Source organism: Eptatretus burgeri, chromosome 5 (assembly GCF_056783735.1).
Source record: "Eptatretus burgeri isolate ZD-2024b chromosome 5, Ebu_testis_v1, whole genome shotgun sequence".
Taxonomy (NCBI): Eukaryota; Metazoa; Chordata; class Myxini; order Myxiniformes; family Myxinidae; genus Eptatretus; species Eptatretus burgeri.
This window is the reverse complement of record NC_140965.1, coordinates 100,496,490-100,512,181: the sequence shown is the minus strand read 5'-3', so window position 1 is coordinate 100,512,181 and position 15,692 is coordinate 100,496,490. Positions and strand designations below refer to the sequence as shown.

The following is a 15,692-nucleotide window of genomic DNA, read 5'->3' as shown; positions in this document are numbered from 1 at the left end:
CTGGGCCTAGTGCTCTCCATGATTATCATCAATGATCTCTCTGACTCTCTGGAAAATCCCCTTAATCTATTTGCTGATGACTCCACCCTCTGTCATAACATCCTTCATTCTTCAGATAGAAGGCAGCAGCTTTTTTCCTTTCTTCAGAAATTGACAAAATCACAAACTGGTCAAACACTTCAAATCGGTCTTTTAATCATAATAAATCACACACACTCTAACTCTCTCCAAAAGGTCCATAAGGTAAACCCTCCCATCCACTTTCTTCACAACATTCCTGAAGAAGTTCAGTCACTGAAACTACTGGGGCTCACTATTAGCCATTATCTTTCTTGAACAACGACATTTCAAAGTTAGCCTCCAAAGCCAGTGGCTAACTGGGCATTCTCCATCGTGCAGTCCTTTCTTGGCACACCTGAACTACGATATCCATCTACAAGGCTTTCATTCACAGCGTGATGGAATACTGCTCTCCCCTCTGGGCTGGCACCCCTGCCTCACACCTTGCTGATTGCTTGATGCTGTGGAAACCAAGGCCTTCAAGATCATTGGAATCTCCTGCAATGAAGCCGAGACTATGTGCCTATCACTTTGCCATCACAGACAGGTTGGTGGTCTCTCTGTCTTCTTCCACCTCCTTTCTGGTCTTGCACCCTCTTCCATCTCCCCATCCCCTATCCCAGGTATCTACAGGGCACACATGGTCCACCAGCACACCCCTTCTAGTGAAATTCCCACAATCCAGAATCACTGCTCACCTTCACTCATTTATTCCTCTATTTTTTCCCATGTGTGGAACCAACTTACACATTTTCTTCAAACTCATTGTTACTTCCAGGTCTTCAACACAGCTGTTTCCCACCATCTCAGATCATCCCCCATCCAGAACCATGATCTTTTCAACACTCATTAAACCACCCCACCCACCCCCCCCCCCTCCAATTTTTTTTTTCAATTCTTCCTTCCTGAGAGTTTGCTTCTGTATCCATCTTATCCACCACCTGCATTCTCTCCTACCCCCTAACCTTGCCCACACATCCCTTGCTCTCCGTCTCCATTTATTTTCTCCGTCGACCCTGCTGTTTGCATTTCCTCCTCTTTCTGCTGTTCCTTTTTAGGTCATCTCTGCCGAGATGACCTAATAAAGCCGGACCAAATGTCCGTCCGTCCGTACGTACGTCAACAATTTTTCTTTCCGATCTTGATGAAACTTAGTATGTGGGTAGAGGTCGATGAGTGTTGCACAACGATATAACTTTTGTCTGGGTTCAAGGTCAGGGACGAGGTCACGTAAGTTATAAAAATCACCATTTTCAAAACCTATCTCGTCTGCCATTTCACAAGATATTCGACAACTGTTTATTGATTATGATAGTAAAAAATATTATCTTGTATCTAACTGGACAGATTTTTGAATTTCCTTCCCGTTTGATCGTCACGTGATCAGGAAGATGGCCAAAAACGCCGAGGCGATTCGCAAAGAAAGAAGGAAGGAGAAATGAAATATAAATATAAAACACATTTTTAGCCTTTTATATTTATACATTTTCCGCCGAAGGTGCAAAAGTTTCAAAACCCGAAATGTAAACGTTGGCATTTATTTTCAAAATATAATTTCGTGAGCGCGCGCCAAAATGCCGAGTCATCTTTAACCAAACTGCGCAGTAGAACTGCGCAGTCGTCCGGTCACGGCGTCTGAGCAGTGGCCAGCGTGGTTCAGATTGACTGTGGTTTCTGGGGCGAAGGTGATTGTTAAGAAGTATGTCGGCGGTATAAATTCGAGTGACTGTATTGGTGATTTAATCACGCAACATCTTGACAACGAATATTCTGGCCGAACGATTGCATCAATTCAGTGCATCAGCAGGGATGATTCGCAGGCTCCTCTCGATCGTGCCGATATCCAACATAATCACCGGCGGACATAGGGCTGCAGGCTGTGGGGCGAGGCCACGGATCCCGGATGATGGGAGAAGTGATAAATTATGCTACATGCTTCGGGCTTTCTGATTAATATATCAATGAGTACATTCCATAATTAATGAATCTGGCATACAAAATGTTTGTTTGTACCTGACATGTTACTTTGTGCAGTGTCACGAAACTTCTGTGAAATTAATAATTAATGAATTTGCGAGCTCTAACGATTTTTCAAACCTCAAGATCTCTATAAATACTTGACCAATTTTCATTCTGAAAGTTGCATTATAATCAGTGAAGAATAACCTACAGGATTATCATAATCTCCGAGAGCTAAGCCTATTTTTTCGTTTTTTTCTACAACCGGAAGTGAAATGTCCCCAGAGAGTGGACGGACCGGAAAACCACTTATTGCACTTACTGGTGATTCTGATGTGTTAATCCGGGTACTAAATGAACAATACATATTTATTAATTTTGTCATTAGTAGTATTATCCAAGTGTATCTCTGTGAACTATTTCAAACTAAACGGTTAGTTTGGACTGTTTCGCGGTTACCTGAACTGAACATTGAGAACTTGTGGTATTATAGAGATGACCGTCACCTCCACACGGGGGTAATTTTTTATGTTATGTTGCATCCTGATCCATTCTGTGTTCCAACTCTTCCACAAGCCTTGACCCTCTACAACAACAAAAAAATCCATCCTACTCCAACTCCATCTCCGTTCCGTTGAACATGGTTCATTGTCCAACCCACTTCTTATGCCGAATGAAACCGTGACACCTAACCTCCAATGCTCTGTTTCCCTTTTTATTTCACCATCTTTCAGCTTCTATCCAATCCTGCTCAGCATCTTCTCACTCATTTAAGGTGTTAGCTGATCATCAACATATGTCAAATTTCTCGACTGAACTTTCACTTCACTTATGTTGACGTGTCCATCTGCTTGTTTTTCCCTTCTCAATGTCAGTATTTCTTCATTTCTGCTGTAATTGAGCAATGCCAGGAGTTTCAATGCGTTTTTCTCTTTTTACAATAAAAAAGGTTTATCTCCAAGACATTGTATGGACTGCCTTTTCTGAAAGAGAGATTTTCAGCCCCTTTGTGCAACACATATTCTGGCATTTCTTCCTGAAAAGCTGCCGAATAAAAGGAACAACTAACTCCAAGTCAACAAATGATATAATGATGAACCAGAAGAAAAGGAAGTGAAAGAAGAATTGGCATTCCTGGTTTTTAGTTGATGTTGAATTAAATCCTCTGCGTGCTCTGTGAGAGTCAATTTATGATGGTTCGCCAGCGAGAGACATAGAAGAAACTGTTCTAAAATGTGGACACAAGACAGTCTGTATTAAATTGGAATTTAAAAATAATAATTAATTAACAGAGTTAATTAAGTTTATGGAAAGCAACAGTGCAATGAATATATGGACCAACCTTGGACCCTTTGATTCCTGGGGCACCCTGAAAGAGGAAAACATGACATTGAGAAAATCAATATGTGAGAGTTAGATACTCAAACAGTTTGATACTCAAATTAGAGCCAAATAAAAACAAAATATGGGGAAATATCTCATTTTAAAAGGTGGCATTTTGTTAAAATAAAATTATTCCAATTCTGAAGGGTTGTAAGAGAGGAAGAAGTTAAGGATGAATAAGCAAAAGGTACTGTGGACTGGTAAGTTTGGCCCTGCACTTTAGCATAGGATGGGAATGTGTAGGATCCAAATACGAAACAATGGCATTCATAGATTGAATGGGTCATGTTTGAGTCTGGTGATTTCCTGCAGGGAAGGCCCACATGAATGGTCAACGGACGTACAAGCTGCATTTTTTTAATCTCGAATCGAGATAAAGCATCAGTATACTGATCCCGTTTACAAGTGAGCAAGCAGACAGATGCAGGGCCTACCGGTAACCCCGGAAGGCCTCTGGAAGCGTCCTTTCCCAGAGGACCCTGAGGGCCTGGTGGTCCCTCAATACCCTGAGGCCCTGGTGGTCCTGCAGGTCCAGGAGGGCCAGCATTTCCCTGTTCACCCTGAATAATAATTTGAAAAATGGAAGAGCAGCAAAAAAAATTAAAATGTGGAACTTGCTTTCACACCTCCAGGAGATGTTGGGAATGCAAGGATGAATGGATGAGGACGGCAATATGTGAATGAACTGTATGAATGAATAACATAATGAATGACCAAATTAGTGATGAATTCGATTAATTATGTAATGATAAATGAGTATAAATAAATTAGACATGATTGCATGATTGACATGATGATCAGAATGCAGTGAAATGTTTCGATTGCTGACAATAATAAGCATCAGTGGATTTGGAAAATGATGGAAGCAGTTAGTAAGTGGATAGTTCAGAAAAAAAATGACCGCAGAAATTGGGTCCAGCTGGGATATCACTTTCGGGATTATACATCCATCATCAATCTATCGGAGATGGTGGCGTAATCACCAAAGTGATACTTCAGCTGCATTTATGCTTTTGCAATGAAGTTGGAAATTCAGAAACTTCAGATATGGAAAGGAGGAAACGATATAAAAAGGGGAAGAAGAAAAACAAATGAATTTTGAAAAAGGTCAAAGTGCACACAAAGTCAGCAAGAATTAACAAGGCCCTCTGGTACATTTCAAAGACTTTAACCATGCTGGCAGGAGACCGATTTGTGAAGGTTTGGGGATGGATATAAATATACTGCAAGTAACGAGACAAAATTTTTTCGTGAAGAAAATTTTGATAAAGATGATGGTATACGTCGTACAATGTCAAGGAATCCAGCGCCTTCAGCATTCTATATAGGTGGATATGTCCGCATTATAAGTATACCTCTTAATATTATTAATGTATTTTATTATTTTTAAGGAATCCAAAAAGTAGGTATCTCTTGTCGTTGAGAACCAATGAAAATGTGGGATAAAGGTGGTAGTGTCAACCGTAGGTATGCAGAACGTGCAGTGCATGTACTTCCTTTCAATGTCAGGTTTCCAAATTGGAATAAAAGAGGACATGACAGTGATAGGAATGCAAGGCATTCGTTGAGAAAAGGTGGAATGCATTTAATGCCTCAACACTGGTTTCTGTTTTCTTACGAAGCAGTTTGGGACGCCTAACGCCTCGGGGAAAAAGAAATATGGGGAGTAAGGCCCTTGTTAATGACTCCAGCATGGTTTTGAAATCAATTTTTGGCCTTTATATGTTAGTGTCGATTAAGGAACCACTCGTGTCAAACAGATTGAGGTTTAGGTTCGTTCCACCTTGAAGAACCGTCGTTTGATAAAGTGCTGATCAGCAGCCAGGAAGCCATGGCTTATCCTGGGGAAGACGAGCTGGAAAGAGAGAGAGAAAGACAAAAAACACAGAGACAGGAACAAAGACAAAAAGAAAAAGCAGCAGACACAAGGAAGCAAAGACAACAAAAGCAACATTGAGACAAAGACAGAAAGAAAGGTCAGTGCAGTAAAAGTTGTCAGAATGAGCCGAAGTGCCAGGAAGACATCTTTGAGCATCCAAGGTCACAGATACCTCTGATTTCCAGCAAATTTCATGCCTTATTACAGATGTGAAATAACAGTTGTATAAAAAACATCAAGCTGTAAGTCTAAATAAAGTGGAGGCTGACATATGAGGCTGTGAACTAAGTTACTCAAACGTCCAATCCAGTTCAGCCAATCGCAATTCTGACAGAAATGATTACGCCAGAGACGTTTTCATTGAATGAATTTTTGGTCGACTGGAATTAAGTTTGATGTCAGAAATATTAAACATTTCAACTGCCTTGGCTGTGTGCATTATTATGTTGCATTTGTGAATATTATTTTAGAATCGGGCCTGTCAGAGTTTGCGACTGGGGAAACTGGGCCCAGACACGGCTAAGGTGGGAGAGGGACCGACGGTATTAGTGGACAAACCTTTAGCTGAATCTGGTTACCGAGGAAACCAATAGGTGGTGGTAATCCGGGAAGGCCCTGGTACCCAGGAGCCGAGGAATGGGGGGGGGGGGGAGTGAGTGGTTTGATTGAGAGGTTATGGTTGTCAGATGGGATTCCAGTATGGATCGAGCAAGAGTTTGAAGTTGCAAAAAATAATAATAAATATAATTAAATAAAATGAAATGACCAAGTGAAAAATACACGAATTTAAGAAAGATTGCAGATGGAGGTCAGTAAGGAATGAAAATAGGTAGAAAGGAAATCAAAGAGCAATGAGCAAAGAGGAACATGGAAAGAGAGAGAGAGAGAGAGAGAGAGAGAGAGAGAGAGAGAGAGAGAGAGAGAGAGAGAGAGAGAGAGATAGCGAGAGAGAGCGAGAGAGAGAGAGAGATAGCGAGAGAGAGAGAGAGAGAGAGAGAGAGAGAGAAAGAAAGAAAGAAAGAGTGAGTGAGAAAGAGAAAGAGAAAGAGGTTTTGATGAAGGAATGAAGGTGTCAATGACAGGACAAGAAGGTGAATGAAGAGAATATCAATGAAGAAAGTGGGGTTTAAATGAGGGAGTATGGGTATTGATGGGAGGGAAGGGGGAGGCAAAAGGGAGGGAGGAGGGAGGGTCAGTAGGCAACAAGTGGAATCACTCAACAGGCAGATTAGTGACAGCAGAAGGCAAACATGGTGGACGAATCCCGCGTGTGAGGCCATGCGATCGGGTTTCTATCCATGCATCCCTGCATCATCTCAGTACTCCAATTGAAACCGTGTTATGATTTGGATGAGAAAAATGGCCAAGGTAAAAGCTTTTAAGAGAAAAAGATCACGCTTGTCAGAAATTTAACTGCCAAAGAAATGTGGCAGTTTGACACATTTGAACTCGACTTCCTACTCTCCTTTACACATGGTCTACAGTACCCAGGTGGTAGCTGCAAAACGCATTCGTATTGAGAGAAATTTAATCCCATCACTCACACAAGGCCTGTGTTGTACAACGAGAAAAGGCTAGGCCTCCAAGCGTTGGCAGAAGGCGAGGCACATGGCAGTCTCGAAGGATATGGCAGATTGGCAATTGTTTTAAAATGCGTATTATAAACAAATTACTCAATACTCCTTTGGTTTGTCAGACCAGTCTTAAGAATTTTATATATGCGGCAAATAAAAAGGGATATTCCAAGCTATTAAAATGCTATTATGTCAGACATCATGAAATCGATTGCATTGTTGTTTTATTAGGAGCACGTGTCTGTGTTTCTGAATGTTCTAGCAGGCAAGATGAATGGCATTTACAAACATACCGATTACAATAAATTGAGACAGGAGACAGGAATGGCTGTAAGAAAAGGCACAGTCCTCGTTATTTAAGCACATCATGTGCATTCAGAATGTACTTCAAATCCAGACGGAATTTCAATGATTGTTTTCAGCAGGTTGTTATGAGGAGCTGCATCATTGAAGATAACTGCTCTTGGCATTCTTCATTGTATCTGGCACCAAGGAACTGCAGCCAAAAACTTGGCATTCAGACTTTGTATCAGGTATCAGCGAGCGAGCCATCCGTACCAGAAGCAGATTCGGTTTTCGATGATTTTGTTTCGATAAGATTAATCGCCGTTTAAAGCAAAAATTAAAACAACGATGCAAGTCCTCATCAAAAACACAGCTACTGACCGCACTTTAAAAAAATGGGACGCGTAGATTTTAGATTTAAATAAATAAATGCAAATGAAGTACATATATAAAAATATATAATTAAATAATTCAAGGTCATATGTTGGAAGTGGTGATTGGTAGTAACATGGAGATGGATTTGCAAATGAAATTACTTCTTGAAAGCACTTTTCCATGCGAGTTGAACAAGGCCCGTGTGCAGACATGAATCGAGAATTGTCATCGAGAGGGGTTCTAGGCCTGGAACATTTGGCCTTCGTCGATGCAATAGGAGTCATGTTTCAACCTGGACTTCCAAAATACCAAAATAAAGTATCAAAACATCCTTGGAGGTGGTATCTTCCAGAAGGTTAAGCAAGACCCGGTTTGTACGACAAAAGTAACTGATGGTATGTACTGCCATAATTGAATGGGGGGAAAAATGAGCAAGCTAATAATCACACAGCAATATGTTTCTGTTGTATTCTGTTCAATTCATTATTGTTCCGTTTTCATGCCATAAAAAACAACTGCACCTTTTTGCAAGAAGACAATGATGGTGCGCAGCAAGCCAAAAAAAATAAAGACGTCTCCAAATGAATGATAAACTATTCCATGGATTGCAATGTCTCCAAACCTATCCAAATGTAACATCTCCAGGACTTCCTGTTCCAAGCAATTTGTCATCACTGGACCCTCTAAGATGTGAACTCGACACGCCGTTGGAAAATTAGAGAAATGGTCTGGATGGATGACCCGGTTAAATCACTCGAATCCGATGAAGACTCATTCACACAAACCATGTTGTTTGGCTTGTATCAACATTAACGGTGGATTAGTACTGTATTTAATAAAAGTTTCCCAGTAGTCAACCTTTCATTGCAATCAGACATGTGATGTCATTTTTGGAGCCAAGATTAAGTTTACACACATGATTTATCAGTTACACAGCACTTTAAACAAACATCTAATGGAATCTTCTTCGTTCACGTGTGGCACAAGGCTGCGGGGTAGCATCATTGGCTGAGGATGTGGCTGTGTGCCGCTGATGCCCTCTGCTGGTGAGAGGAATTAGGAATTTGCTCAGGAAGCCACCGATTTCTCACCAACTCTCCATGAAGGACACTATGGGGTCTTTAACGACCACAATGAATGCTGGCAAATGGGACACTAGTTTAACGTCCATCCAAGGGACAGCATACACATTTATGAATCACCCTGCCTGTGAAACACTGGGTTGACAGTTTATAGCTGGGTTGGGATTCAAACCCAGGCGAGACAGCTTAGAGATGAGTGTGCTTACCTCTTGGCCATCTTATCAGGCCATCCAATTGAATAATTCCAAATAATTATGTGTGCATTGTCTGCACTGGCTTGGGTCTGATCATTCAAATTGAGGATATCGTGGGTATTTCAAACCCCCAGTGATGGACTCACCACCTCTCCAGGATAGATTCTAGTCAAGGAACCATCAAAGACTTGTTGTGAATGCTCCAGCGCTCTGTCAAGAGTATGGGAACCACTACCACCACTCTCGTACAAATCTAATGGTCTTAACATCCAACAACAGACAATGTTAAATACGATAATGGATGTGGTTGATTGGCAGGTCATTTGGAAAAAAGAATATTAAATAGCGAAGATGTACAGCAAGTGTTCCATATAATGAAAAGGAACAGCAACTCCTTCTTATTGTAAAGCACAACGTCAGGCTGCATCGGCAGACACAGGTATGATAACAGCCATGGGAAGCAAAGTAAACTGACATTTTGGGCATTAGCCCTTTATCAGAGCCCTTCCTTGTTGCTACTTCAAAGGGCTAATGCCCAAAATGTTAGCTTTACACTTTGCTTCCCACGATGATTGGTAGACTATTGTCAACTTTCAGTTGGCTCTTTGGCTCAAAAGAAAATTGATCCTTCCACAGAACAGAAGCCGCAAACATCCATCGGCATCGAATCACATGAGGATCATTCAAATTGAGGATCGCAGCAAACAGAGGAAGAGAGAGAGAGAGAGAGAGAGAGAGAGAGAGAGAGAGAGAGAGAGAGAGAGAGAGAGAGAGAGAGAGAGAGAGAGAGAGAGAGAGAGAGAGATGAGTGACAATAGCCTCAAATGCAGACTCCTCCCTGTCAGCCTGCTGTTGGAAGAGGTCGAGTGAATGCAATGTCTGTTTACATGAGGCTCGTGCCTTGGAGAGGTGAAGGATTAGCTCACACCCCCGGCGTGTTTGGACTTTTGCAGAGTATGGGGTGGCAGTGCCAGAATTTCGGGGAAAAGAAATGCGAGCCAATGTTGTTGCGGAACGGTGTGCCGAGGTGTGGCTTTTGACGTGTGGCTCGTGGCACGAAGCGAAGTGAGATTAGGAGGAGGCATCGCAAAGCACCCAACACATCATTCTCTTGTAGTTACCGCAGGTCGCAGGAATGCTACTCACCCGTGGTCCAATGTCTCCCTGATCGCCCTGAAAGACACCAATCTTCGGGTTACCAAGCATGGGCTTCACTTCATAAGGTTACCTTACTCAGTTCACAATTCTTTTGAACCCAAACTTGGCTTGCACAGAATTCAACAGAAAACTTTAACAAACTTCATCACCAGATTCGGTGGTGTGATGGTAAGGGTGTCTGCTCTGAGACCAGATTCGGTGGTGTGACGGTAAGGGTGTCTGCTCTGAGACCAGATTCGGTGGTGTGACGGTAAGGGTGTCTGCTCTGAGACCAGATTCGGTGGTGTGACGGTAAGGGTGTCTGCTCTGAGACCAGATTCGGTGGTGTGACGGGAAGGGTATCTGCTCTGAGTCTGGGAGGTCGGTGGTTTGAATCGGACCCCGGCCGAGTTAAACCAAAGACTATAAAAATGGTACGTGCTGCTTCCTTGCTTGACTCTCAGCATTTAAAAAGGATAGAGCACGGAAAAGCAACTATAGGTTGGCAGCTATTGCACAGGCTTGATGGGCCGAAAAACGTCCTCCTGCATTGATGTTCCTTGAAAAGGAACTCATGTATTATTCGAGTGCAGTACAGTATAAGTATGCTGTGTTGTGCACCCATTTCTCAAGCCAAGGAACACTTGCCACATTAAACAAGATTTCCTAAAAGCAATGACATAAACGCAGATATTTGTTTTCTCTTCCTTAATGTTCTCATAAAAGTTTGTGGGGATACTATTGCAGCTGAGCTCGTGTGCTTTCTTCTCTTTTACAAATTACGAGGCAACAATTCTTCTTAACCATCCAACAGACACACTAGGTCTACGTCTACCTAAACTCCAAGGTTATTTATTTCTTCTTTCAAAGAAAAGTTTTCTTTAATCTTTTTTTTTGTCATTCTATGAATCGATGTTATCGTTTAACGTATGCATGATGGATTCCTGAAAAATAATCATCACTATCAAGTGTAAACGGTGCGCTGATACCTCTCATGGCTGAAATAAATAAATAAAACTCACCTTATCTCCCTTTGGACCAGGTGAACCCTGCAGACACGGAAATGCAGGTGTAAATAGGAAGGAGATTTCAATGTAACGCTCACGTGATATCATGGACTGTACATTTCTTTTGAAACCCAAAGTTACGTTTGCTCATGTGGAATTGCCAAAGCTTAAAACAACCATCAGAGATGACGAAGGATAGTTTGGGGATGATGAAGAATAGATAGGAAGAAGGGTAGACATACTGTACATGGCATTGATTGGCAGAAATCGACAAAAATAAAAATGACGAAGCCGCTTGCCATTCGCACACCATTCTCAGCATGTCTACACACGAGCCACATCTGCCTCCACTTACATTCTTCATTTCCCTCAACAAAGATGCCTTTCAAAGACAAGGTAGCTCTCTCTCCTCACACTTTCTTTCGTCAGCTGTCAGACAAACCTTCCGGAATTTTCATTAAAAATACACAGACCTAAGGCCCAACCCTTCGTCCACAATCCTCAGAACTTACACCATGCCCTTCCCTCTCTCTTTAACTGTGTGCCCACGACCTCCAAGGAGCACAGCACTCTCTCACCAAAATTAATTCTGATCCAACTGCTTATTTTTTCACGTCGCCTTCATTTCTCTATTTCACACCACTTTTCATTCACAGACAAAACTCCCGACTGCTTTGTCTTCCTGCTTCAGAAGTGATGAAATCTCACACTCGAGCACAGCCCGCTGTAAACAAACTACCCACGTTGAGCCACATATCTGAAAACTAAAATAACAGTGTTTGTCTTTGTTTACGATCCCATTTTGATTGGATAATGTTGTGCTAATCGAGTTTCGAATACGCGGTTGTATCTCAGGAGTGTTAATCCTCAACTATATGGTATCGAGGGTGCTGAAAGCCACACATCGTCATTGTCAAAATGCATACACTGGCCAGGAAAAGGGGGACGGAGGATTTGATGAGAGCACTTAGAGTCTACATGATGTCATTACTCTTGCTTAGGCGAAGGATTTTACTCGAGGAGACAAAACATGCTGCATCATCACAAATGAATGAATGATGGTATCAAACTGACGTGAGTGACTGCAAAATAACTAGTTTTAACAGAAGTAACCACCAAACTGCTTGTATCTTTGGTCTTCATTGATCAAATGCTCTTCAGATTTCTTCTTACACTACCTCTCATGTGTTATGATTAAAGGAGGAACTACAACGGCACTCGGTAGAGCGCATACCTCCGCCAGGCTGAACAGTTTACGTTTTCTATCCCTATGATAGGCCAGATATGCATCCAAAATCACCTAAATCTAATCTATTTGTTCTTGCCACCTACCCAACTCATCCACCAAGTTTTGTCATAATCCATCCAAACTTTTTGAAATATAATGCTATATATCGGTTTGGCCCATTCTCTCAATGGTGAAGAATCACTTCGAAAATTAGAAATTTTTTGTTGTATCCGGATCTTCACCAAAATATAATCAATTCGCCCTCGTCACACACACACAACTTGTCCACCAAGCTACGTCTGAATCCATCCAACATAACTTGTTGAGATATCTTGCTCACAGACAGACAAACAGATAAGCAAACAGGAGTGAATACATTACTAACTTCTGTCCACTTTTGGTGGCGGAGGGTAATGATAACGCAGAAATAGAACACTCACCTTGTCACCTTTGCGACCGGGAGGAGCCTGGGAAAAAGAATATCAAACAAGAAAAATGCATCCATACAGTCAACCAGAAGAAAGTGATCAAGGTTAAAAACAATGACAAAGATAGTCAGATTACAAATATAAAAGAGTGAGAATTGCTTTGCAATACATGTCCCCTACTACCGATGTGATATTTTCTCAGTCCAAAAAGGGCATAACTCTGTGAAAAATTGACAAAACGTCCTGAAACTCGAACTTGTTCTGAAACTTATCATAATAAAGCCATATACCAAGTTTTCAGTTGAATATGTTAAAGGGGATGGGAAAATAGTCTGGAAAACTACAGGTGGGATGGACAGTTGGATGGATGGACAGACAGACCAGACACACAGACAACAAACCTATAGTCCCCTCTGGTGAAACTGGTAGGGGACTAATAAGATGACCAATGCAAGAACAATCAAATTGTGTTTGTCATTTAGCAACAGTGAGTATATGGTAGTTGGTTCACCTACCGGTCTTCCATCGAGCCCAATCGGCCCCTGAAGAAGGAAAACAAAAGAGGAAAAAGTAATTTAAAAATGTATCCAAAAAGTAAAATACAGGGAATGAGAATGAGAGAGGCAAGGAGGGAGTGGGGGAGGGGGAAGAAAAGAGAGAGGGGGAGAGTGTGAACATTGTTGGTATCCAATCATATTTACATGTCAAAAACTTTTGCACACAAGAATATGTTTTCCGAGATGGGCAACACAACAATGGGAAAGTCAAAAAGAAAAAGAGGAGTGGGGAATGGATGCATGAAAGAAATGTCAAAGTGCATGTAAGAACAAGGCAAGCAGGGTGAGTATTGGAGTAATGCACAAGTCAGCTAACTAAGGCAGAAAGGCTAAACTAGCAACGGGAAAGTTGACAACTTGCTCGGCCCGAGGCTTCCAGTAAACCCCAAGTGACAAGCTGAGGCTTAGAGTTTCTGGCCTCGCCATCTGCTGAGAAATTTTGTTTCATTGGGCCTGTCATAGTGGTTTCAGTGTTGTCTCCAACTCAATCAAATGTTCTCCCATTTGCAGGTGCCTCGAAGGGAATCTCTCTCCCCCAGTCCCTCATAGGATTATACCTTTGAACAACTTCAAGTTCCCACTCCAGAATCATTAACTGGGATAAAAGCTCAATCTCTCATTGCTAGTTTATTGTTTGTACATTATTTCACACAGAGCATGTGTTATAAATGTAAAAATATCGTAAAAATAAAAATCATCCGAAAATTCACACCTGTTGACCCCATCTGACCAACCAGGCGGTCTTCTAAGAGGATAACAAATATGTGAAGACATCTCCGGTAAGGATGTTCAGCCTTGTGTCATGTAAACACATTATATCAACTGTCAAATGAACCCTAAATATAAGCGATATGAGATTGGAGAGAATATTTGTGTTCACTTAACCAGGAGGACGTTGAAGAAGACAAGAAAAAAACGCCACGAGGAATCGGCCGAAAGGTGTAAATTGAGATCCGGGTTTGGAGCACTTGAGCTGAAGACAGACTCGAGGCAGACATGACATGATTTTTTTACGACTCACAACTTGACTGGAGACACAGGAGATTGAAGACTCAAACAGGACTCGGACTTAACCCTTTTGACTCGAGTCTTTCAATCTGATCTCGATCGAGTCAATTTACGAGTCGTTGGAAACTTAATTGTACACTTTAAATAAAGTCTCCATTGGAAAACAAGTGGAAGTAAATATGGGGGGGGGGACAGATTGACATGAGAGAAGAACCTGTGAGAGAGGATGACATCATTCTGAGGTTGACGTGAGCACAGAAAACAAATCCGACTTTAGACTCAACCAGATACGACCCTCGAGATTGTGACCATTGCGACTCAACTCGAGGCCTGCTAAGAAGTAATAAAAACTGTAGCACATGAAGAAAACAAACCGAGTTTAAGGGATATCAAAGAAGAAACCAACAAAAACACAATGGGTACAAAGGAACAGGAGGTTTCAAGGCAATTGTTTCATCACTCTCTGCCGACAGTAACAATGACGCCAGTCTCATGATCGGCACAGGACAAAAACACGTCAATGACCTTCTTCTTTTGTATACAGCACGTGGCTACAGGTGTTGTTATTAGCTGGGGATGCAGCTGTGCTGCTCATGCAGTGCCTCCTCCAGGTTAGAGGAAGAGTTTTGTGATTTGTTCAGTGTGTCGGCGATAGCTCGCATACTCTTCGTGAAGGATATCCTGGGGCCTTTAACGTTCACCAACTAATGCCGGCAAACGGGATGCCCAGTTTGACGTCCATCCGAGAGACAGCACACACATTGATGAATCACACTGCCTGCGAAACACTGGGATGGCAGTTTATAGTTGGGTCAGGATTTGAACCCAGGCTAGACAGCTTAGAGGGAGTGTGAATCCGCAATGGCCTATCGCTCCCCAACAATGGCTTAACAGTCAGCTGAATGAAGAAGACAGCGATTTTTCCAGCATCTGCTCCAATTAATCTGTCTGAAATACATTATCTAGGATGTCAGAGAAAGGTTTGTGGCAGTATTATCTTGGATGTCCAACTGGGAACTCATTGCATCAAGTGCCTGCGGTAGCTTAAAGTGCTCACATTTCTAAAGGAGAATATTGTGAGGCTTATCACTGTGAGGTTTTGCTGTGAGTTGTGACGGGACAGCAGTATGTGGCTTACCAATCACGAGTGTGAGGTGTCATCACATGATACCAATGGTACACTACATGGCCAAAAGTATGCGGACACCCCTTCCAATTAGTGGATTCGGCTATTTCAGCCACACCCATTGCTGGCAGGTGTATAAAATCAAGCTTCTACGACTGGGCCGATGGAGGAAAACCTCTATCCAGATTCACACATCTCTCAGTAGCAGTACATCCACACCACCATGATATATTAAACTGCAAGTCCAGCTATAAGGAGTCTGGCTCAATGTAAGAAGGAGATTCTGCATTTTAACCATGAAAGAGGTTTAATAAAATGCATGCACAACCAAACAAACAGGGTAGTGTTAGAGAGGAGATGTTACAGTCACATCAATGCATTTCAAACACACACATACACACACACACGCG

The 15,692-nt window shown here is 42.0% G+C and overlaps 1 protein-coding gene across 20 annotated transcripts in view; it reads right to left on the bottom strand.

The window, feature by feature from the left end:
• Positions 1-15,692, bottom strand: part of LOC147027055 (uncharacterized) — a 138,559-nt gene that overhangs the window by 84,977 nt on the left and 37,890 nt on the right. For 9 of the 20 annotated variants that reach the window (XM_085883168.1, XM_085883165.1, XM_085883178.1 and 6 more), the window contains 8 exons: positions 13,861-13,893; positions 13,107-13,133; positions 12,604-12,630; positions 10,951-10,977; positions 9,938-9,964; positions 5,186-5,257; positions 3,837-3,962; positions 3,362-3,388 (listed from right to left, as the gene is read on the bottom strand). In XM_085883168.1, coding sequence (XP_085739294.1) covers positions 3,362-3,388; positions 3,837-3,962; positions 5,186-5,257; positions 9,938-9,964; positions 10,951-10,977; positions 12,604-12,630; positions 13,107-13,133; positions 13,861-13,893 — 366 coding nt within the window. Of the gene's footprint in view, positions 1-3,361; positions 3,389-3,836; positions 3,963-5,185; positions 5,258-5,839; positions 5,897-9,937; positions 9,965-10,950; positions 10,978-11,290; positions 12,496-12,603; positions 12,631-13,106; positions 13,134-13,860; positions 13,894-15,692 lie in introns of those variants that run through there. The other 11 variants (XM_085883179.1, XM_085883169.1, XM_085883174.1 and 8 more) reach the window with 5 other exon arrangements.